Raw genomic sequence first — 25,092 nt, forward strand, 5'->3', positions numbered from 1 at the left:
CAGAGGCACTATGGCCGACGGCGGCGGCCCTCCCGAGGCGCCCAGTCCACGGGGCTCCCCGGGCCGGGTGCCGCTGGCCCCGCGCCCGGTCGGCCCGGGAGGCGGCGGCGGCTGCTGCGGGGAGACCCCAAGGACGCCGGCGCTGGCGCTGCGCTTCGACAAGCCTATTAAGCAGGCCTTCTACAACACGGGGGCCGTGCTGTTCGTGTGCCTGTGTTGCGGCGCCGCCGTGCTCGTCTACTTCATCCTGGAGGCCTTCCTGCGGCCGCTGCTGTGGGCCGTGCTGTGCGGCACCTTCTTGCACCCCTTCAAGAGCTCGCTGACGCGCCTGGGCCGCCACTGGCTGCAGCGCCTGCACCGCGCGCACACGCCCATCGTGCTGGCCGCGCTGCTGCTGCCGCTCTGCTTCGCCGACTACGGCGTGGAGGCCCTGGGCGAGCAGGCGCTGCGCCGCCGCCGCCTGCTGCTGTTGCTCGGCGCCGGCGGCCCGCTCCTCTACGGCCTCTACAGCCTTGGCAGCTACCTGGGCGTGCAGGTGCTGCTGGCGCACGCCGGCGCGCTCATCTGCCGCGGGCTGGACTACTTCAGCAGCCTGTGGGTGAGTGAGCGGCGGCCCGGCCTCCGTCCGCGGGCCCAGCGGGCACGCGCACGCGGCACCCCTCACCACACACCCCTGGTTCCCGGGGATGCCATCCCGCAGCTCCCCCTCACCAGTGCGGGGACCATCAAAAGTCTCCGCCCTCCTTCCCGGGCACCTAAGGACCTTGGCCCACTTCCTTCCAAAGAGAGAGCGGGTGTGGCTCGAAAACAGCCTCCTTGTCCCCCTGGCCCCATCTGAATAGACCCTCTTTGGGGGACGTGTCCCCAGGTTGAGAATCGCAGTTCCGCTCTGCAGGTTGAGTTGAGCATCGGCAGGTGGACTTGAATTTACCCCTGGTCAGAGGAGGGGGAGGGTGGTGGTGGCTCCGGCCATCTGGATGGCCGCAGGAAGGGACCTTACAGCTCCTAGTCCAGCTTGTCATTCTGCAGATGAGAGAGGTGACTTTTTTTTTTTTTAACCAGGCCACGGCTAGTTAGGGACAAAGAAGGGACTGGTTGACTCAAGTTTCTCAAGTCCTAATCAAAGCGTTCTTCAAAGGCCGGGGCCGCTTCTGAGTTCAGATGATTTCAGTACTCTTAGTGAGAAGGACCTGGGCCTGCTCCACCACACAGTCTACTTCTTGGGAACCACCTGTGGAGGGAAAGCTGTACCACAGTACCTCGCCTCCCACCTGGATTACTCAAGCAGACTGGGTGAAGGAGAGGTAGATTTGTGATTCTTGGATCACCCTGAGTTTATTCTTAGAAAATTAGGGAGCTTTCGAATTGGAAGGGATTTCAAAGATAATCTAGTAGCACATTTCCTAACTCAGACTAGACTGCAGACCAATTAGTACCCAACTATTTAAGTGAGGACTATTAAAAACAGGTGGATATCTAATGCATAAGAAGACTAATTTGTCAATAAACAGTACCATTTAAAATTTTATTCACGTTTGTCAGTGTTCAGTGCACCTTGACGTCAAGTTGCAAAATAATTCCCCTTATGTGTCAAGCAGGCTTTTGACTTGGCCAAGGTTATTTGTAGAAGTGATGATCGGGGACGCCCGGGTGGCTCAGTCGGTTGAGCGGCTGCCTTCGGCCCGGGTCATGATCCCAGGGTCCTGGGATTGGATGGAGTCCCACATCGGGCTCCTTGCTCAGCTGGGAGCCTGCTTCTCCCTCTCTCTCCCTCTGCTTGTGCTCTGTCAAATAAATAAAATCTTAAAAAAAAAGTGATGATCGATCCCAGAACTCCTGTATTCTCTCGCTCTATCACTGCCATCTCTCAGTTTCCATTAAAAGGTGATTGAACATATTGATGGATACTAGGCTTTGTGTAGGGGTTTAAAAGGAATAAGATGCAGGCTTTGTCTTCAAGGTGCATATAATTGTATGTGAACATATTCTCATGGAGAAGACACACACACACACACATCATGGGCCAGCAAGGTATTGAGTGCCTCATCCATAATTTTGGGATGCTGCCTATGTGATCGAACAGACAAGCTTTGGCCTCCAAGTGGCCTGAGCTATTTCAGTTGTGGTAGGAAGGAGGGATGTGGAATGACCTTTGAACTCTGAGGGCTTGCTGGATTGTCAGGTGGGAGAGATCCCAGAGTTAATGTACTTTCTACTGCCAGATCCCTGCCACTTTTCAGGAGAGGCTTCTTAGGCACAGAAAATGTGATAGTCCCAAAGTCAAACAATGTGAAGAGAGCCACGCTTCGCTTTTTTGGAGTATGCCACGGCTCCTTTACCCTGTTGTTTATACCTTCAGTGCTATTTCTCCTTTATCTTGTTGCACAGTTCACTTGATTGAATGGCTCATATAAGGCAGGATACTGTATGCTGTTAAGAATTATAAATACTATGACTTGATTCTGAGAAATTCAGTCTTGGGCGCCTGGGTGGCTCAGTTGTTAAGCGTCTGCCTTCGGCTCAGGTCATGATCCTGGGGTCCTGGGATCGAGTCCCACATCGGGCTCCCTGCTCGGCGGGAAGCCTGCTTCTCCCTCTCCTGCTCCCCCTGCTTGTGTTCCTGCTCTCGTTGTCTCTCTCTCTGTCAAATAAATAAAATCTTAAAAAAAAAAAAATTCAGTCTTGTCAGAGGCAGGCACATGTATGGTTTCTGCTGACATTTTGACTGTTGATACTGCAATTTAGTATAAATTATTGTAGGCAAGGCCAAATAGGGTATCCACCAAACTGGGAAATTGGAAAATAAAAGATCGAACATGTGAATAGCGTAATTTCATACTGTAGTGAGAAGTTGAATACATGGGTAAATTGGCAGGGTTAGTGGAAAGTGGGGCATTTCTGCTAGTTACCCTCAGTGAAAAGAGATGAGGAATTTGAGTACCAGTGAAGAAGTGCCTGGAACTGAATGTATGTAGTTTTGTATGTGTTTTTACAGAGGAGAAACCCTCAATTTTGTATTTTACTTAAATACCGTAATCTGAGTTGTGGATGAGTGGAAGAGAAGTAAGGACCAATATTGATTTTGTGGCGGGGAGCGGGGGTTAGGGTGGTCAAGTTAATTAGTGATTTTTAAAAGCCTTGAAACAGCTGTTTGGCTATAGTGACGGGCACGGGAGAAGAGGAGTGCGGGGGGTGGGTGGGAAACAAAGCCATTATAACAGAAACCGTATGAGTTAGGAGTGAGTAGGAGTGGTAGAGGGGGTTAAATTGAACGAGTAGGTCCCTAGGTTGATCAGAGTTTGAGAGAAATGAGGCTTGCAGTTGTGGTTTCTTGTAGCAGCACTTAGGGGTGGGTGGTTGGATGCAGGGAGAGGTGTACTTGGGAAACAAACAGGGAGTCCTCAGCTCTCAGCCAAAAGGGCTGATTAAGGCTTGACATGAAGTGAAGGAATGTCGGGTGGCTGGGCAAGGGCCCCACTCTGTAACTTTTCTATCTCATAACTTCACTCTTGCTGTGGTTCTGTGAGCCCAAGCAGAGCTGCCTGGTATTGAAAAAGAGTCCGTTTTCTAGACAACTTGTAAATTTGAGCTTGCCGCTAAAGAGGGATGTAGATGGGAAAGGCAGGGAGAAAAGTCACATAGCTGACAATTCATATGTTTAAGATCCAACTTTTAAGCATCTATCACGTGCCAGGCGCTGGATTAGGTGCTTTCATGGGTGTTGTCTTATTCTCACGATTATCCTGTGAAGGAGGGAGGATCTCTAAATCAAAGATTGATTTAGAGATTGATCTGTTTATACTGTCAGGACAGGTATTCAGTGGACCTATCAGCAGTTGAAGTCCTTTTGTCAAAATTCTGAGTAACCTTTGATAAGGATTTATAAAAGTTTTCCCCCCACTATATTGTGTTTAAATGTTTTAATTTAACTTTTTAAAATAAAAATTGATTTTAATTATTTGGGAGAAAACATAAAAGTATCAGGACTGGACTAACCATACATGTTTCCCCAAAGACTCTTGGATTCTAGTCATCTAGAAACCTTGGTCATCTCTTTTCTTCTTCTTTTTTTTTTTTTTAAGATGTTATTTATTTGACAGAGAGAGACACAGCGAGAGAGGGAACACAAGCAGGGGGAGTGGGAGAGGGAGAAGCAGGCTTCCCGCTGAGCAGGGAGCTTGATATGGGGCTCAGTCCCAGGGCCCTGGGATCATGACCTGAGCCGAACGCAGACGCTTAACGACTGAGCCACCCAGGTGCCCCATCTCTTTTCTTCTTTTATCTTTGTATCTATTCAGCTATTTCCAAGTAGCTTGGAAATAGTTTTCCTTTGTAGTGGCTTCAGTACCTGTATTTTCCTTTTTTGCTCGTTTATCCTTCTAGTTCAGTTCCTCTTCACCTCACTTTTGTGTTTCTTCAGTCTCCTAACACTCTGTCCTGCTTACAAGTAAAGAGTAGTAATTTATGGTATGAGTAATTCTTTTAAACAGTTAAAAATATATTAAAATTTTGTATGGACTTAGTGATTTTTAAACACACACACAAAAAATCACCTGTTGCCCCATGCTGACATGTGATACAGTCCTTGGGGCCCTTGGCGTCTTCCCATGATGTGGAGTTGTCAAGATAAAACTGAAAAGCTAATGCCCACCCCTCCCCCACCCCTTTTCTTTGCTGAGAGTGTTTTGATCTTCCTTTCCCTCTTAGTTCAGACATGTTAGATTTGGAGACCATTTACAGTTTTTGCAGTAGTGATAGATTTGATTTCTCCATGGCCCCTGACCCCACTGTTTCCATTTTACTTTATAAAGAAGTATGAAGTAGGAAGAATAGTGGTTGAAAGGTGAGAAGACTGTAAATTCTATTTATTTATGTATTATTTTTTTGTAAGTAGTCTCTACCCTCAACATGGGGCTCAAACTGAGATCAAGAGTCGCTTGTTCTTCTGACTGAGCCGGCCAGGTGCCCCAAGACTGTAAATTCCAAACTGAGCTCTGTCAATAACTTGTTTTGTGACCTTGGATTGACCAGGGCTCTTCTCTGAGCTACTCATTTCCAGTTATGTGAAGTGCAGGGTTGGCTCGGATGATTTCTAAGGTTCCTCACGCAGTTCCGAAGTATTTGTCAGTGCTGCTCTAGAGGCTCTTAGGAAGTGCACATTAGCCAGCCAGCCAGGCCCACTCCATCCCACTTCTGAACCCTTTTTTAGGTGTGTTTCTGCTCGCCTGGCATCAGTAAAGAGACACGTTTCCAGTGCTTAGGTTCTTTCTCAAAGACTTTGATCATAAAAGATTCTTGACTCTAAGTTGCCACACCGCAAAAGAGAATAGTTTTCAAATTAGAATAAAGCTGTTTTAAAGGAGGATGAAGTACCTGAAGTGACCACTGATTGAGATTTATACATTTGTGCAATTGGGATTGTACGTTATCTGTGGTTTTCTTCTCTCTGTAAGACATAGGAAGCTGTTTTGCAAAAACCTGCAACAGAAGCAAGCCAAGTTATTTTTCTGGCTAATGCCCACATGATGATAAATACAACAGTCTAAAAGGCAAAGTCTACTAATGCATTTAATATTTTATTTAATCAGAAAAGCATATGTGGTTAATTAGCCAGATGAAAGGAAATTGGATTGTTTATTAGTTTGCATGAGGGGCTAAATAAATGTTGCCAGTTTTTATGGGGCGTCTTATATGGTATCTGGCACACAGTGGTGCTTTAAAGTGAGTATTGAATGTGTATTTTGAGAAGGATACATTGTTTTAAAGAACATAAATTTGAGAAAGTATGACCTCTTATATATAAACTGTGGTTCGTTGATTTATGGCTGGAAGAAAATTCATACTTGAACAGGTTTGCTCAGAGGCTAAACCTAGAGACAAATAAAAAAACTCTTAAGGACACACTAGTAGGAATCCATCCTAGAAATTATGTATGAAATCTGAAAGTACAAATCTTTACTTTTGGTACAAAAGTTATTTTAAAGAATATTTAGCAATTTCAGAAACTGAATCACGTAAAACATGTTTGTTATGTAAGAATCAGTTTAAGGGGCGCTTGGGTGGCTCTGTCGTTAAGCGGCTGCCTTCGGCTCAGGTCATGATCTCAGAGTCCTGGGATCGAGTCCCGCATTGGGCTCCCTGCTCCGCGGGAAGCCTGCTTCTCCCTCTCCCACTCCCCCTGCTTGTGTTCCTGCTCTCGCTGTCTCTCTCTCTGTCAAATAAATAAAATCTTAAAAAAAAAAAAAATCAGTTTAAGCATCATAGAAGTCTATATGGTAAAGTGAATAATTTCTTTTTTCTGCCACCATTCCCACTGTGTAGATGTTACTATTTTTAACTGATGAATAGCCTTCTAAATTTATTTGTATGCTTATGTGAATATATAAAGTATAGGGTTTTTGTTTTACAAAACAAAAACTGGTAACATAAATAAAAATTTTGCACCTTGCTCTTTATCATTGTATTGCAGACATCTTTCCTTGTTAGCACTTATAGATAAAATTCTTTCTTTTTAGTACTGTAGTATAAAAAACTTTTTTCCAGATGTTTTAGAAAGTGTTCCTATCAGATTATTGTAGCTCACAATTTGTATTAGGATAATCTGATAAATATTTTTTTAAACATTGGTAATTTGTATAATATGGCTTAATAAAAAAATTTCAAGTGCTTACAAATGGTCATACTTTTTGAGCTGATAATATCCTGTGAATCTTTTCTGAGGAGACACTTGAGAATATTGAAAAAAAAATCCATAGGCCAAAAGAGTTTTTTTTTAAGTTAAAAAACATTTGCTATTTATAAAGATAATAATCTTAGAAAATTCAGCACTTGAAGAAAAACAGAAAGAAGCGAATTACCCCCTGAAATCCAACCATCCAGAGATAATATTTTTTAAATATTTTGGCAAGTGTATTTTCGCCATTATAAATTTATATGTGTATGCATTTTTACTGTCATTGAACGTGGGTATTCATCACATCTCTGAAAGCCTGAATAATTATTCCAGTTTTTCGAGGTACCATTATTTATTTAAATAATTATTTAAAGAGTCCTGTTATTAATTTTTTAATATTTTATGCTGCCATGGTGAACATTTTCATATCTCTCTGCACAGTCTGTAGTGCTTCTGTAAACCAAGTTTAGAAGTGGAATTGGGGGGCGCCTGGGTGGCTCAGTCGGTTAAGCAGCTGCCTTCGGCTCAGGTCATGATCCCAGGGTCCTGGGATCGAGCCCCATGTCCGGCTCCCTGCTCAGCAGAGAGCCTGCTTCTCCCTCTCCCTCTGCCTGCTACTCTGCCTACTTGTGCTCTCTATCTCTCTGTCAAATAAATAAATAAAATCTTAAAAAAAAAAAAAGTGGAATTGGGCAGTATATTTAATAAGTGGTTATTTTTTATTTTTATTTATGTTTTTGAAAGATTGTGAGCGGCAGTGGGGGACGGGCAGAGGGAGAGAACCTTAAGCAGGCTCCATGCGCCCAGTGCCCAGCCCGATGATCCTGAGATCCTGAGATCACGACCTGAGCCAAAATCCAAGAGTCAGGCGCGGGGTGCCTGGGTGGCTCAGTCCTTAAGCGTCTGCCTTCGGCTCAGGTCATGATCCCAGGGTCCTGGGATCGAGTCCCACATCGGGCTCCCTGCTCGGCGGGAAGCCTGCTTCTCCCTCTGACCCTCTCCCCTGCTTGTGTTCCCGCTCTACTGTCTCTCTCTCTCTCTGTCAAATAAAAAAATAAAATCTTTAAAAAAAAAAAAAGGCGCATAACCAACTGAGCCACACAGGCGCCCTTAATAAGTGGTTATTTTAAACTGAAATGAGGTTATCCATGAGTTTTAGGTTTACTAGGTGAAAATATGTGCTTCTCTTTAGACCATGCTTTTCCCTTAAAAAATCTGAAATATGAAGTCTTTTCTCTCCCTGTAGGTGATAGTGATTCCTTATGAGTCCAGGTAAGAACGAGAAACTTACTGGAGATCAGTTTGAAAACATAGGCTTAAAGTCTGAAAGGATATGCCTTTTGTGATCCTCTAGGTCAGCTTCTCACTGAGAGCAGACTCCTGCTTTGTCATCCCTGACAGCTTTTGCTCAAATAAAACATTCCATTTTTAGACAGCTGTAGTTTGTTAGAAAAATTTATTCTCGTATTGAGCTGAAATGTGCTGCTTCCTAATTCCCATGTATTTTTCCTGCTCTCAGGACCACAGGCAATTAAGGCGAATGCCTCTCCCAGAAGACATTTTTCCAGCTATTTGAAGATAGTTATCAAATCTTGATATTTCCTTCTTTTTCTAAGCTAAGCAGTTTTTTCTCCCCCATCTGTATTTGTATCTCCTATGTTGTGATTTCTATTTCCTTTCCCAGTCTGAATTTTATTGCTGTGGTTTGATAGTGCAAACATCCCTGAAACAATCATTTCCCCTGATATGATCATTATTAATAGGCACTCACACCACTTACACTCCTGACTCCCACTGAACTGGAAATTAGCTTAGCTGTCCTCTTCCCGTTCAGTACTTGTGCAGTTGAGTTTTGAGCTTAAGAGCAGATTTTTGTATCTTTCTAGTAAATTTAGTCTTATTTTAATTAGCCATTTTCTAGCTTCAGAATATTATTTTGAATCCTTATAGTCATCTCAGTTTTTATTGCTTATTCCCAGTTTTGTGTAATCTGGGAGTTCAGTTAATAAGCCTTCTAGTCTCTTACCTGAATTACTGACTAAATGTTTCATGGGGTGGGGCTGATCACCCCGGTATGGCATACCCACCAAAGACCGCCATTTGCTGAGCATCATTTTCTGTTTCAACAATTTGTAGTTGCCAAAACAGACTGTTTTTATTTTTGCTTGTGAATACTGGAGCAGCTTTTCAGCTTTATTTTTTTAGCACCACCCTTCTTTCTTCTCACGGTTAAGAAAGCAGACTGTGGATCCAGATTCCTGGGTTCTAATCCTGGCTCTGTCATTTTTTAGCTGTGTGACCTTAAGCAGGTCACTGCCCCGAAGTCCCAGTTTCTTTCATCTGTAAAATGGGGAAGGTAATAATACTTATTTCCTGGGGTTATGAGGATTTAATGAGTTCCTATATTGAGAAGGATACATTGTTTTAAAGAACATAAATTTGAGAAAGTATGACCTCTTATATATAAACTGTGGTTTGTTGATTTATGGCTGGAAGAAAATTCATACTTGAACAGGTTTGCTCAGAGGCTAAACATAGAGACAAAAAAAAAAAACTCTTAAGGACACACTAGTAGGAATCCATCCTACAGAACAGAGTCTGGTCCATAGTAAGTGTTATGTAAGTGTACCATTATTATACTCATTTTGTTTTGAGCTCTACAGCCCTACCTCAGATTCTCTGAATTCCCAGGTTAAATTTGTGTGGTTCTGCAGGCTTGAACTGTTTTGAAGCAGCTGTGGTCTCACTTCCCATGTGCTCATATATCTGGGGCTTAAGACCTCTTGATATTTATGGAGTTGCTTGAAGAAGAGTATTTTTTTTTAAGATTTTATTTATTTATTTGACAGAGAGACAGAGAGGGAACACAGTAGGGGGAGTGGGAGAGGGAGAAGCAGGCTTCTCGCTGAGCGTGGAGCCTGATACGGGCCTCGATCCCAGGACCCTGGGATCATGACCCGAGCCAGAGGCGGCCGCTTAACTGACTGAGCCACCCAGACGTCCCAGAAGAATATTTTTTTTAAAGATTTTTTATTTATTTATTTGAGAGAGAGAATGAGAGAGAGCACGAGAGGGAAGAGGGTCAGAGGGAGAAGCAGACTCCCTGCTGAGCAGAGAGCCCGACGCAGGACCCGATCCCGGGACTCCAGGATCATGACCCGAGCCAAAGGCAGTCGCCCAACCAACTGAGCCACCCAGGCGCCCCCAGAAGAATATTTTAATATCCTTTCTATGATAAAAAGAATTAGTGCTTCTTAAAAGCTCTTTGGAAAATACAGAAAAAGTAAAAGGAGAACCAAAATCTCACCACCCGAATATAACTGCTAACTTCTTAGTACATTTCCTTTTCCTCTCGCCACACAGTAGATATAGTCATGTCATATGTATGAGATTTTTGTATTTTGCTTTTTAAGAATATCATAGGAGTGTTTCTAACTATAGTTTTTGTTTAAAAAACCCTATTTTAATGGCTGCATACATTTTATTGAGTGAATCCTCTGTACTCCCGAATTGTTGAACTTATTAGGTTATCCACTTTACATTATTCTAAATTATACTCTGATGAGCTTCTTTATATTATAAAGCCTTTTTCAGAATTTACTATTATTTAGTAAAGTTCCAAAGCTGAAGTCTCCGGTCAGAAGCTGTGAACATTTCAGCCTAAAAGACTATTTTATTGATTGATATGACCCAGATAAACTAGAAGATAGTTTCTTTTACCTCTTTTGTAGTAATCAGTTCAGTTCTTTTTCTTCATTTTCTGCATTGTAACAGGTGTTGTTTTGTTTTGATTTGCCTATTTCCCCCCAAGATTCAGGTTATTTTATTTTATTTCAATTAATTTATTTTTTAAAGATTATTTATTTATTTGACACAGAGACACAGCGAGAGAGGGAACACAAGCAGGAGGAGTGGGAGAGGGAGAAGCAGGCTTCCTGTGGAGCAGGGAGCCCGATGCGGGGCTCGATCCCAGGACCCCCAGGATCATGACCTGAGCCGAAGGCAGACGCTTAACAGCTGAGCCACCCAGGCGCCCCTATTTTACTTTTTTTTTTTTAAGGTTTATTCATTTATTTTGAGAAAGACAGTGCGCATGAGCGGGAGGACAAGAAAATCTGAAGTAGATTCCATTCCGATGTGGGGCTGGATCTTAGGACCCTGAGATCATGACCTGAGCAGAAACCAAGAGTTAGATGTTTAGCTAACTGGACCACCCAGGCACCCCCAGGTTATTTTAATAGGTTCTTGGTGCTCACATTGTTCTAGGTTATGTATTCCTTCCATCTTTTGTAAATGTCTTTAGAGAGTTTCTGTATAGGCTGTGCAGGTGTTTTATTAGTGCTAGAGTCTTTGGTTTTCGTGGAGGGAAAACTGAGGAGGGGACCTTGGTGGTTCCTCTGTCCTCAGCTCTTGCTGTTTCTTCTCTGGTAATATTTTTTTTAGCTACGCTTTTTGAGCTGTGCACATAACTCGACTAGGGTTAACCATCTGTTACCTAGATTGTTTTAGGGGTCACACTTCACCTGGCTGCCTTCTTGCTAGCTTTAAAAAAAAATTCTTTTCACAGTTAACAAACATAGTTCATAGGCTGTGATGGAATCTTTTAACCTGATTCTTTTGGGAAAGCTTGCTTTCTTTTTCTTTTTTTCTTTCCTTCCTTCCTGCCTTTTTTTTTTTTTTAAGATTTATTTACTTATTTGAGGGAGAAAGAGAGTGAGCATGAATGGGAGGGGCAATAGGAGAGGGAGAATCAAGCTGACTGCATGCTGAGCAGGGAGTCCTATGCAGAGCTCCATCCCAGGACCCTGAGATCATGACCTGAGCCGAAACCATGAGTCCTGAACTGACTGCACCAAAACCAAGAGTGCGCAACTGACTGTACCACTCAGGCGCCCTGGGAAAGCTTTCTTTTTTTGTTGTTTTTCTTTTTAAAATATTAATCTATAGAGAAAACTTGAAGAATTCCACATATGAAGCTCTCAATTTAAGTCCATAGCTTAAAAATGAATATTCTATCTTAAGCATCTTTATGTATACAATAACTTTTGGACTTCAATATATCTCAAAACTATATGGTCGTTTTTTTGTTAAGATTATTTTTTTCTCTTTTTTAAGATTTTTATTTTTAAGTAATCCGTACACCCAGTGTGGGGCTCGAACTTACAACCTGTTAAAAACCTGAGATCAGGAGTCACACGCTCCACTGACTGAGCCAGCCAGGCGCTGCAAGACTATTTAAATATCGCTGCATGTGCTGGATTTCAAATGCTTGTTTATTTCAAAACTTGATTTATCTACACAGAAGAGGAAAACCTATACACATGCCATTTAGCACCACCACCCTCATCTTATCCGTGTTGTATCCATAGCTCTCATGCTATATAGATGTGTGCAGATTTTGTATAATTATATGTTTATTTTCATGTGTATATATTTACAACTGTGTCTATATTTCATTTAAGATCTGGACGTTGGTAGTTGGCTATGTGTTGACTGTTTCATTCAAGTGGAATGCAAGCACTGAACGCTACTTGAGAGCAGTTTCAATTCCTGTCTGGATTATATTGCTTTTTCATTTAGGTGGGTCCCTTTTTTCTAAGAAAGTCTAGCTTAAGATCAGCAGAGGCTGATCACGTGAATTCAAGTGAATTTTTTTGTAGTGTTATATGTTGCATTTAGCATTCTTTAAAATAATCTTTAGAAATTGTTTTTTAATCCTTCTTTAATCTTTAATACAAATGTTATGCTTTAACATGTCTTTTAAGGATATCGAATGTTCATTTTCAAAAGGTCCTTTAAAAATAAATATATCTTAAAAAGTAGAGCACCCTTGGACTGTCATGGCCACTTCTGAGTGTCAAACTTAAGGAGGATATAGATAAACAGTCAAGTGTGTGAGCAATAGTTACGGGAACCAGAGGTATTTACTGAGGATGAGAGAAGGGGACTGGGCTCCATGGGTGGATGGAAGGAGGAGATAAAATATGGAAGCCTGTTGCAAGTATTTGAAGGACTATCATGTGAAAGAGTGGTTTAAACAGATCTCTGTAACCATGAGGGAGAGATGTCAGAGCAACGAGTAGCTTCAGGGAGACAAATCTGTTCAACATCAGGACGATCTTTGTCAGCAGCTTAAAGTAATGAGTTCTCTTTACTGTTAGCTGGGTGGCTGCTGGGAGATTGCAGAGTGATTTTTTTCAGGTACTCTTTTTATCTCCACATCTTAAGCTTATGGAAGCATTAGGTTCTAATAAATACAAAATTCAGTAATCTAGAGCAGTAGTTAGCCTATTTAAAGTAGTTTTTAGAGCTGCTTATTGTTAAAAACCAGAGTTTTCCACACTTAACCTACTGAGCCACCATGACCTGAACTGAAGGCAGACGCTTAACCTGCTGAGCCACCCAGGTGCCCCAATATCTTTTTTGCTTAATGTAGGCACTTATCACTCTAAAGATCTTTGCTTAGCGTCTGATGTGGAACAAAACATTAACAAAACATTACTTTCTAGCTTTGCTGATTTGGAATCCTAAGGAGTATGTTATATTTTAGCAAGATCCCCTGATGTCTGATGTGACTCGTTTTGAATTTGGGGAAAGCAGCGGAGGGAAATAGGCAGTCCAGGGGGCTCTAGATCAACTCAGGGAAAAGCAAATGGCTACAGGTAGGGATGAAAAATGTTAGCATTTTTGCCCTATACACTGAGGATACACTGAAGCTTTTTGCAGTGCTCCTTTGGGCCATTTCACCCTTTCTTGAGAGATGGGAGTTCACACCCAGTGGTATTTTCAGGAAATGAAGTCATGACTTTAGGTTCTGTGCCTGATGCAGGTCATTTTGGGGTTAAGCGAAAGGCTTGAGTTCAGGATTGTCTTAAATGCTGGTGTGCCTTAGAATAGACTCGATTACTCAGGTGATAGAAGCCCGTTCAGGGTAGGCTGGCACATACCCAGTCCTTTAGAACAGGGGCCTCAGAGCAGGCCTGGATTTAACTGAGAGGAGTCCTGAACTGGGATTTCATCTGTCTTATGGCCTTTAAAAAAATTTTTTTTCCTTGTGAAATAATTTTGTTAATGACATCTATACCAAATTGTTCTGTCTACTGAGTCTTTTTTTTTTTTTAATCTAACCTTTACCTTCAGATACTGTTGCTAAGAATAAACTGAGTCTTTTAAAGACAAGTGCTAGATTTTTATTTAACTAAAAATGTTAACTCTTAATAATTTTCAGCATCCCTGGCTGGCTCATGGAGAATTCCAGTGTTCCTGGTTATTGTTTTCCTGATGTCTGTGGGCACGCTCTATGAGAAACAGAATGGAAAAGAGTCTTCTGGTAAGAAATAGGGCATTCTATTAATATTACTTTAAAGAAGTATTTGGGAAAGTAGCTTTATTTAAAAAAACATGCAATGATGAAAGTGCTTTATATCTGTTTTAAAATCTGTGGTATTTTCTGAACAGAAAATAAACATGTTTAAAATATTTTAGGTTTTAAGACTGTGCCCCACTCCCCCCCTTTTTTTCATTTTTTAAAGGTATAATTCATATAAAATTAACCATTAACTTTTTAAAGGTGGATTTAGTACATTTACATTGTTGTGCAACCACTCCTTCCATCTAGTTTTAGGATATTTTATTTTATTATTTATTTTTTATTTTTTTTAAGATTTTATTTATTTATTTGGCAGAGAGAAACACAGCGAGAGAGGGAACACAAGCAGGGAGTAGGAGAGGGAGAAGCAGGCTCCCCGCTGAGCAGGCATGCGGGGGTCGATCCCAGGATCCTGGGATCATGACCCGAGCCGAATGGCAGATGCTTAACGACTGAGCCATCCAGGTGCCCCAGTTTTAGGACATTTTAAAAGGAAAGGCTGTGCCCATTAAGCAGCTAGCCATAAAGTTAGGTTATTTATTTGCATTCGTTCTTTTTCTTTCTTTCTCTTTCTTTATTTCAAAGATTTTATTTATTTATTTAAGAGAGAGAGAGAGAGAGAGAGCATGAGCAGGGGAAGGGCAGAGGGAGAAATAGACTCCCTGCTGACCAGGAAGCCCAATGTGGGGCTCGATCCCAGGACCCTGGGGTCATGACCTGAGCCGAAGGCAGACGCTTAACCTACTGAGCCACCCAGGTGCCCCAATATCTTTTTTCTTAATGTAGGTACTTATCACTCTAAACTGTTCTCTTAGAACTGCTTTTCCATCCGATAAATTTCATTTGTTGTGTTTTCATTTTCTTTGGATCGAGATACTCTTTGATTTCCTTTTTGATTTCTTCTTTGACACATTGGTTAATCAAAATTGTATTGTTTAATTTCCACATCTTTATGAGTTTTCCAATTTTTGTGTTGCTTGTTCTTTTGGTGTCCTATCTAAAAACACCATTGCCAAATTCAAGGTTGATCTTGGGTCCTGCAACTTTGCTGAATTTATTCATAAGCTTTAATAGTTTTTTGTGGCTTCTGTAGGATTGTGCATATATAAGATCATGTCATCTGTGAAAAGAGAGAGTTTTACTTCTTTCTAATTTGGATGCCCCCTTTTTTTTTTTGCCTGGCTGCTCTGGCTGGAACTTCTAGTACCAAGCTGAATATATCATTTTCTCCTCAAGAGTATTTTTGAAATGCCCTGGTTGCAAGTGATTTATATCCAGAAACAGTTTGTTAAAGACACAGGTTTCTAATGAGTTGTAAGGTAAGGCGTGGGGTGGCCAGATACTAACGGATCATCAGACTGGACATCTCCTCATCCTCCCCTGTGGAGACGATTGTGACTGGAAAGGTGGGTCTGAGCAGCACACAACTTTACTGCAACTGACATTCGTTCCTTCTTTCTGAGGGCTATACATGAAGTAAAAGCAAATTACTAATTGCAGCAGATTTTTCAAAAAATTAATTTCTCCAATATTTTGTTGTTGTTCATTTGGAGAAACGAACAAAAAGAAAATAAAAATCAGGGCGCCTGGGTGGCTCAGTTGGTTAAGCGACTGCCTTCGGCTCAGGTCATGATCCTGGAGTCCGGGAATCGAGTCCCGCCTTGGGCTCCCTGCTTGGCAGGGAGTCTGCTTCTCCCTCTGATCCTCCCCCTCTCATGTGCTCTCTCTCATTCTCTCTCTCTCAAATGAATAAATAAAATCTTAAAAAAAAAAGAAAAAGAAAAAATCATTCAAAATCCCACTGTTCACCTAAACATTAACTACTGCCTTAAGACTTGTGTACCTTCAGACTTTAAACCACAAGAAAATTGGCTCATAGTGAATGTTCTCTTTTGTAATCGACATTTTAAACTTTATGTCATGAGCACCTTTCTGTGTCCGGTATACTTCTACATTATTCTCAGCCTCTTCATTTTATGCTAATCGCAAGGCTATTTGTGGTGTTTTGTACTGCTACCTCATAGTTTTTGTCTTCATTTTTTATTTAAATTGCTCTTTGGTTATTATTTTGCTTGGAAACCTTCTCTCTCTGATAGTGGAAAATCAGAAAGATTTTATTTTGCTCTCTTTCCGGATTTTCTTTGCTCAACCTGTCTTCCTGGTCACAATATGTTAGACTCTGTGGTTCTATATCAGACCAGTAGACGTGAACTTCCTGTTTCGACAGCTATTGTGGAAAGCTTAGTGGTCACCACTTGTTCCTCTTGGTAGCTTTATCTCCTCTCCCCCAACCCCCCCCACCCCTTTTCTGCTAATAGTGACAATTCAGATAACTCAGCTTATCCCTCACCCTTCACCCCAGGACAGTTTTCTTTTTTTTTGTTCATCTGGAAAGTCCTCTCTTTCTTTTCTTTTTTTTTTTCGAGATATATTTGACATATAGCATTGTATCAGTTTCAGGTATACAACAATGATTTGATGTTTGAACAGTACATTGCAAAGTGATTATAAGAAGTCTAGTTAACATCTGTCACCTTATGTATTTACAAACAGTTTTTTTTCTTGTGATGAGAACGTTCTCTTTTGGCAACTCTCACATATGCAGTACAGTCTTACTAGCTCTAGACACCATGCTGTACGTGACATCTCTATGATTTATTTTGTAATGAAGTTTGTACCTTTTGATCCCCTTCACCCATTTTTTCTGTCTCCTACCCCCAGCTCTGGCAACCACCAGTCTATTCTCTGTATCTGTGAGCTTGTTGTGCGTGTGTGTGTGTGTGTGTGTGTGTGTGTAAGTTTCCACATATAAGGGAGATCATATGGTATTTGTCTTTCTCTGAGTTACTTCACTTAGCATAATGCCCTGAAGGTCCATCCATACTGTTGCAAATGGCAAGATTTCTTCTTCTTCCCCTCCTCCCTCCCCTCCCCCTCTCCCTTCCTTCCCCCTCCTCTTGTGTACACATACCACATTTTCTTTATCCATTCATCCATTGATGGACACAGGTTTTTTCCATATCTTGGCGATTGTAAGTAATGCTGTAATGTACATGGGGGCGTATAAATCTTTTCCGGTTAGTGTTTTTGTTTTCTTTGGATAAATACACTGAAGTGGAATTGCTGGATCTTATGGTAGTTCTGTTTTTAATTTCTTAAGGACAGTGTTCTCTTCTTGACTGCTTTTGTCCAGGGCTAAGTAAGTATGTTGCTGCAAGTATATGAATGATGTAGGTTAAAATGGATTTCAGATGGGTTTTCTCTTGGGTGTAAATTCTAGTCAGCTATGGGGCGCCTGGACAACACAGTTGGTAAAGCCTCCGACTCATGGTTTTGGCTCAGGTCATGATCTCAGGGTTGTGAGATTGAGTCTTGTGTTGGCTCTGTGCTGAGCGCAGAGTCTGATAAAGTTTCTCTCACCCTCTCCCTTTGCCCCTCCCCACTTTGCTTGTTCTCTCTCTCTCAAGTAAGTCTTAAAAAAAATTCTAGTCAGCTGGTGATAGCAGCTGAGGGAGCTGTGCGGTTGGGATTCTAAGACCAAGTTTTGAGCTGTGGGAGAAAGAAGGCCATATTTGATTATTATCATTATTATTTTTCATGTTCGATTATTATTATCAGATAAACGCAGCATAGTGATGTGCTGGCATGCCAGCCAGATTTCTGGTATTTGTATTCTAGACTATTACAAGGAAGGAAATCACAGGGACACAGAATACATGTTGAGAACAGATTTGGAAATGTTGTTTTTTGTTTTGTTTTGTTTTGTTTACTCTCATTCCAGTCTATTTCAGAATATTTTATTTTATTTATTTTTTTTAAAAGATTTTATTTATTTATTTGACAGAGAGAGACACAGCGAGAGAGGGAACACAAGCGGGAGCGGGAGAAGGAGAAGCAGGCTTCCTGCCGAGCAGGGAGCCCGATGCGGGGCTCGATCCCAGGACCCTGGGATCATGACCTGAGCCGAAGGCAGACGCTTAACGACTGAGCCACCCAGGCGCCCCAGAATATTTTATTTTTTTTAAAGATTTATTTGTTTTGGAGAGAGAGAGACAGAGAGACTGCAGGGAGGGGCAGAGGGAGAGGGAGAGAGATCTCAAGCAGACCCCCCCCACTGAGCTCGGAGTCCGACCTGGGGCTAGATCCCAAAACCATGGATCATCACCTGAGCCAAAACCAAGAGTGAGGCACTCAACTGACTGAGCTACCCGGGCTCCCCCAGAATAGATATTCTTGATCTAGAGTCCTTTTACAGATTTCTAGTCTAGATAATCTTCATCATAAAATAAGCCTTTTCAACATTTTTTCCCCCTAAATTTCTGAGTCTTCTTGCCCCTAGAACCTTGTTTCTTTTAGGCATCAGAACTCAACCCATCTAGTCCATATCAGGACAACCTTTCCCTTTTATTATAGTCAGTTCTGTCCTGAGATGTCACTCTAATATACTTAGGCCCAGGAAGGCTTTAATGCACTCCTGTGGCAATATGTGCATTTATTCCTTATCATTTCCACTGTCCTCTTGGAGGACGTGTCTGACGGTCAACTGTGTAGGCATCTTTCTCTGTGTCTTCTGAGCTTTGACTCTTGCTGTTGTAGGAGCTTTTAGGGTGTGTGGTTCACTGGATTCACAGGATAAATCCTTTGGATCAAAGCACGAAGGCTGTTTAGTTCCTAGATCTGGAAAACTCTTCTTGTGGATCATCGTGGAGTTAGTTTCATTGGTTCCTTCTGAACCCAGGGGCCTTACTCAATGGTTTTCTCTTAGACCTTGGGAACTCTTAACTTGGCATTTTCTGGAACTCCAATATAATGGAGGGAAAAAATGTTAAGTGTCTACTGTGTTTTAAAATGTACTGTCTTTTTAAATCCATAAATAATCCTCAACCCCTCCCCCCCAAAAAAAAACCCTTGTAAAGTAGATATGTCCATTTTGCTGATGAAGGCATTTAATTTCAGAGTTTAAATAACTTGCCCACACAGACGACTGGTAGAGCTAAGATTTAAAACTTAGGGTCTTGACCCTAAGCCTGGTGTTCTTCCCCTTCACTGGGCTCTTTGAACAAGCATCAGTCACCCTGAAAAGGGAGTGACTGCTGATCTCTCTTGACTCCGCTGTAGTTGTGAGCTCCTCAGTCTTACCTGCGGGCCCTGTTGGCCTACCACAAGTTCAGGAACTAGCTCCTCTGCCTCCTGGACCATGTGTCATTTGGTAGAAACCTGGAATCCAACTTCAGGGTGTGCCCTTGGCTTGTGAGGAAAGAACACTCACATTGTTAATTATAGCAACATGAGTGAGGTCCTGCTGGGCTCTTTTTTTTTTTTTTTTAAGATTTTATTTATTTATTTGACAGAGACACAGCGAGAGCAGGAACACAAGCAGGGGGAGTGGGAGAGGGAGAAGCAGGCTTCCCGCCCAGCAGGGAGGCCGATGCAGGGCTCGATCCCAGGACCCTGGGATCATGACCTGAGCCGAAGGCAGACGCTTAACGACTGAGCCACCCAGGTGCCCCTCTGCTGGGCTCTTTAAACATGCTATCTTATTTAATTTTCTTAATAATCCAGTGGGGTTGGTACTTATTTTATTTATTTATTTATTTATTAGGTTTTATTTATTTATTTGACAGAGAGAAACACAGTGAGAGAGGGAACATAAGCAGGGGGAGTGGGAGAGGGAGAAGCAGACTTCCTGCTGAGCAGGGAGCCCGATGAGGGGCTCAATCCAGGACCCTGGGATCATGGCCTGAGCCGAAGGCAGACGCCTAATGACTGAGCCACTCAGGTGCCCTGGTTGGTACTTATTTTACAGGTGAAGAAACGTAGACTCAGAAAGCCATATACTCTGAGTAAATTTACACTTAGAAGTGCTTTTTCAAAAGCAAGGCAAACAAGCACCAGATGTACCTTTGATAACCTGGACACCCAGTCTGACAAGTAAGGGCAAGTACAGTTGGGTCTGTTCCTCCAAATATTGGTGATTGTTTATAAATGATCAGAAATACCTTGGCAGGGAAGGCTTAGTAGTTGCCTTAATCATTTTGGGATAACATGTAATATGAGTGAACAAGTTTGGTCCAGTTGAGCCCAAACTGGAAAAAGAAAAGGAATAAACTAAATTTCTTACTGCTCATCTGTTACTGCCTGGTCTGACATAGTCATTTAAAGAGGCCTAGAGAAACTCCTACTGGTCCATATCCAAGCCCTTGCTACTGACCAGTAGTATAATGAAGTGATACTAGGAGCCATTGAGATGGAGGCATATTTTCCACATTAGTGATAGAAACAGAAGCCTTCTTCAAAGGGAACTTTGCATGCTGGGGAGATTTTACTTGGTCTGTGGTAGAGCCCCCTTCCAGTAAGCATCCTTGGATGTATTTCTGGCATCTGCCACTGTCACTGTGAACGAGCACTAAGTAGATCGGGTATCTCCTTATTTAGACTGTTCTCAAAATATATCATCCTCTGAGTATTAGAAACACTGTTCTGCCCATTGATGCCCTAGCCATATTAACAGATACTGTCCAAACATGTGATTGGTGTCTTACGTGCTAGACCATTAGTTTCCATCCCCTGGTGCTAGGCTGCTAATGTTAGTGTCCTGCTTGTTTGGCCTTGTGTTAGGTCCCTGTTATTTGGGCCTCCACTTGACACTGGCCCTGTCTCTGGGTAGATTGATACTTGAAACCTTGGATGCTCTTTCCTTTTTTTGTTTATAGTTCTGAGGTCCCAAGATTATGTGCCCTTGTCTGTGTGCCTATTTTTAGCTGGGGTTTCTTTTCGAGTACCATGACTTTGCCTGGATTCTCTTTCCTGGCGTTCTTGTGTTTTTAGTTCATCATTTCTGCCAGAACCCTTGGGGTTTTTGAAGTGATTTCACTAAGGCAGAAATCATTAAAGTGCCTGTTTGATAAATAAGAGCAGTCATCAGATCTTACATCCATAATTTTCAGGTACTCTGGATTTTCCCTGTGTGCTACTCTTTTCATTCCTTTGCAAAGTTTCGGGCACTCTAAAAATTTGTCATTGTTTGTATATCAACGAGGATGATATTGCATAGTTTTCATTGATTTAGCTATGATTCACTGAATATTTACTGCATTATTTTTGTGACATCAGCAAGTTGGAGAGTCTTTAAGCGATAATTGTGAAGGTTTAATTTACTGGTCTTTTCCTTGAGTCTGTCAGTGCCTACTGGATGCAAGTTATTTCACATAACTCTGTGGGGAGATCTAAAAATGTGGCTAAGGGCATAAGATCTAGGAAAATGGCAGTATAATGAAGTAGAAAGGGGATGAGAAGCACAGACAAATACTGCAGGAGTGCTAGTGGCTTATGCTCATAGTTTATACTATCAAAGCCAATGGTTTTGAAATAGCTAACATTTATTGAGCAAGCCCTTCATACCAGGCATTGTTCTGATTATTTCATATGTATTGTTTCCCTTAAATGTCACATGAAATAGGATTTTATATAAGGCCCATATATGAGGATTTTAAGTAACTTGCCCATGGCCATCTAGCTAGTAGGGAATAGACCTGGGATTTGAACCTGGGCAGTCTTGTTTCCTCACCTGTGCCCTCAGCCGCTGGGCTGCATGGATTGTACTGCCTGGCTGCCTAGTAAATATGAGATGCTCCATTCTCCCTCTGCATCCTTGCATCTCTTCGCTCTTCTCATTGTACCGTATGTCCTGGCCTTATTGGACTTCTTCGAGTTCTTTGAACAGGACACTCTGCTTTTCCTTGCCTTTGTGTCTTTACACCTGCTTTCTTTTGTCTTTTGGGAAACCTTTTCTCCCTCTGCCTTCTGAGATACCAGCATCTTCCTCTCCAAGATAGACTTGCTGTGTCTTTTTTTTTTTTAATCTGGATAACATATTTAAATGGATTTAAAGAGTGGCATCTTTTACCATTCTTGTCAGATAGCACCTTTGGAAGTCCTTCCCTGACCTCCCAAGCATGGATTAGGTTTCCGTTTTCTGTGCTCCTCAAATATGCTACACTCGTGTTTACATTAGCTCCTAATGTACTGAATCGTAACTGATAATCTAAATATCAGACTGAGCTTGGGACTTGGCTCTCAGCCTCTTATCTCAGCATGTAGCCTAGTCACCTGTTTGGTGAATGAGGACTTAATGGGAGTTGAGAAATATAAGTCAAACTGCAGCCAAACTGAAAATCCATAATTAAGGAGCTATAACATTGTTACTGCGGAGCGACTTAATACAAGGGACTTATTTTTCAGAATCTCTCAAAGATGAGTCACTATTTGATTAAATTACTTGTGAAGAGGTGGGTTTAGTAATTTAGGACCCTTGACTAGTCTTTAATCTTACATAAGGGGGAATACTTTGAATTCTGACTGGAAGTCTTTTTCTATCTCTGCTGTGCTGTCCCAGGCCATTAGTCATCAGGCATTCCCATCCTCTGCTCTCGAGTGGAACCTAAGAAACCTCTCTTGGGTGTACAGAAAGCTAAGTCCTGTCTTGTCTCCGGTGTAATCAGTTTTTGAAAATTCTGTCTGGAAGTCTAAAAAAAGCATGTTAATATGTTCAAATCTTCCTCTGTTTCCCCTCCATGGTTGTCAACATGGTATTCCCTTGTGGTTATCTGTATAACCATAATCTGGAAACTTGGGGCTTACCTTTGACCCTTCATGTCTTTCATTTCCTTCATGGGTTCATCATCACGTCTGGTCCACTTTGACTACTCCCTGACTCTTCAGTGCGACCACTTTTCTGACATCTCTCCTGCTAGCTACTGCAGACCATGCTATCATCATGTCTTGCCTGTAGAATTGCCGTTAACTTCTCTCCCTGTACCCATTCTTGGGCCCCTCCAATCTGCTCTTGACCAGACAGCAAGAGGCATCTTTTTATATCTCAAAACTGTTCATTTATTTATAAACCAGGCGTCTGGGTGTGCTCCTGAAGGGGCAACATGAGAGATCCTTGCAGTGATGAACCTGTCCTATATCTTGTGTCCATGATAATAATCCTGATCACAATATTATGCCTCAGTGTTGCAAGATGTTACCACTAGGGGAAGCTGCGTAAAGGGTACACAAGATCTCTCTTTCCTCCTTTCTTAAAATTGCACGTAAAGCTACAATCATCTCAATAACATTTCAGTAGAAATATTATTACCCTGTTTAAAATTCTTCACTACTTTCCTACTCCTTTCAGAATAAAGCCTAAAGTACTTTGATCTTCTGTGACGTGCATCCTCTGACTCACCATGTCCAGCCTGGTTTATTCGATACCGGTTTCCTGCTAGCTGTGATCCAGACACGGACCTTCTTACACTCTATTTAACATGCTAGTGTGTTCGCTTACAGCCTTCCTACTCACTTCCTTCTGCCCAAAATACTCTCTTTACATTCTCTTGATGAATTCCTTCTCATCCTTTGTATATCAGCTTCATTTTCTTTTCTTTTTTTGGCATTTTATTTTATTTTAATTTAAATTCAATTTAATTAACTTAGTTTATTATTAGTTTCAGTGGTAGAATTTTTTTTTTTTTTTTTTAAGATTTTATTTATTTATTTGAGAGAGAGAGAATGAGAGATAGAGAGCACGAGAGGGAAGAGGGTCAGAGGGAGAAGCAGACTCCCTGCCGAGCAGGGAGCCCGACGCGGGACTCGATCCCAGGACTCCAGGATCACGACCCGAGCCGAAGGCAGTCGCCTAACCAACTGAGCCACCCAGGCGCCCTCAGTGGTAGAATTTAGTGATTCATCGGTTGCATATAATACCCAGTGCTCATTCCATCAAGTGCTCTCCTTAATGCCCATAACCCAGATACCCCACCCCCCCACCCATCTCCCCTCTAGCAACCCTCAGTGTGTTTCCTGTAGTTAAGAGTCTCTTATGGTTTGTCTCCCTCTCTGTTTTTGTCTTATTTTTCCTTCCCTTCCCCTATATTCATCTGTTTTGTTTCTTAAATTCCACATACGAGTGTAATCATGTATTTGTCTTTCTCTGACTTATTTTGCTTAGCATAATACCCTCTAGTTCTGTTTACGTCATTGCAAATGGCAAGATTTCATTCTTTTTGATGGCTGAGTAATCTTCTGTGTGTGTGTGTGTGTATGTGTGTGTATGTATACACACACATTATATATATATATGTATATATATATATATCCCACCTCTTCTTTATCCATTCATCTGTCGATGGACATTTGGGCTCTTTCCATATTTTGGCTATTGTGGACATTGCTGCTATAAACATTGGGGTGCATGTGCCCCTTCGATCACTATGTTTGTACCCTTTGGATAACTACCTAATAATGCAATTGCTGGGTCCTACAGTAGCTCTATTTTTAACTTTTCCAGAGTGGCTGCACCAGTCTGCATTGCCACCTGCAGTGTAAGATGGTTCTCCTTTCTCCACATCCTCACCAACATCTGTCATTTCCTGAGTTGTTAATTTTAGCCCTTCTGACAGGTGTGAGGTGGCATCTCAGTGGTTTTGATTTGTATTTCCCTGATGCTGAGTGTTATGGAGCATTTTTTCATGTGTCTGTTGGCCATTTGTATGTTGTCTTTGTAGAAATGTCCATGTCTTCTGCCCATTTCTTGACTGGATTATTTGTTTTTTGGGTGTAAGTTCTTTATAGATTTTGCATACTAGCCCTTTATCTGATAAGACATTTGCAAATATCTTCTCCCATTCCATAGGTTGCCTTTTAGTTTTGTCAACTATTTCCTTTGCTGTGCAAAAGCTTTTTATCTTGATGAAGTCCTAGTAATTCATTTTTGCTTTTGTCTCCCTTGCCTTTGGTGATGTGTCTAGCAAGAAATTGCTGCAGTCGAGGTCAAAGATGTTGCTGCCCATGTTCTCCTCTGGGACTTTGGTGGATTCTTGTCTCACATCTAGGTCTTTCATCCATTTTGAGACTGTTTTTGTGTGTGGTGTAAGGAAATGGTCCAGTTTCATTCTTCTGCATGTGGCTGTCCAAGCTTCCCAACACCATTTGTTGAAGAGACTGTCTTTTTTCCATTGGACATTCTTTCCTGCTTTGTCAAAGATGAGTTGACCATAGAGTTGAG

The 25,092-nt window shown here is 41.8% G+C and overlaps 1 protein-coding gene across 6 annotated transcripts in view; it reads left to right on the forward strand.

Moving 5' to 3' along the window:
• The window catches only part of TMEM245 (transmembrane protein 245), a 101,375-nt gene continuing 76,283 nt past the window's right edge, over positions 1-25,092 (forward strand). For all 6 annotated transcript variants that reach the window (XM_073876593.1, XM_073876594.1, XM_073876595.1 and 3 more), the window contains exons 1-3: positions 1-598; positions 12,136-12,253; positions 13,902-14,003. In XM_073876593.1, coding sequence (XP_073732694.1) covers positions 11-598; positions 12,136-12,253; positions 13,902-14,003 — 808 coding nt within the window. In that variant the 5' untranslated portion in view covers positions 1-10. The remainder of the gene's footprint in view (positions 599-12,135; positions 12,254-13,901; positions 14,004-25,092) is intronic.

This window comes from Callorhinus ursinus, unplaced genomic scaffold, assembly GCF_003265705.2.
Source record: "Callorhinus ursinus isolate GAN/ISIS: 27379988/994484 unplaced genomic scaffold, GSC_fseal_2.0 scaffold24, whole genome shotgun sequence".
NCBI classification, from domain to species: Eukaryota; Metazoa; Chordata; class Mammalia; order Carnivora; family Otariidae; genus Callorhinus; species Callorhinus ursinus.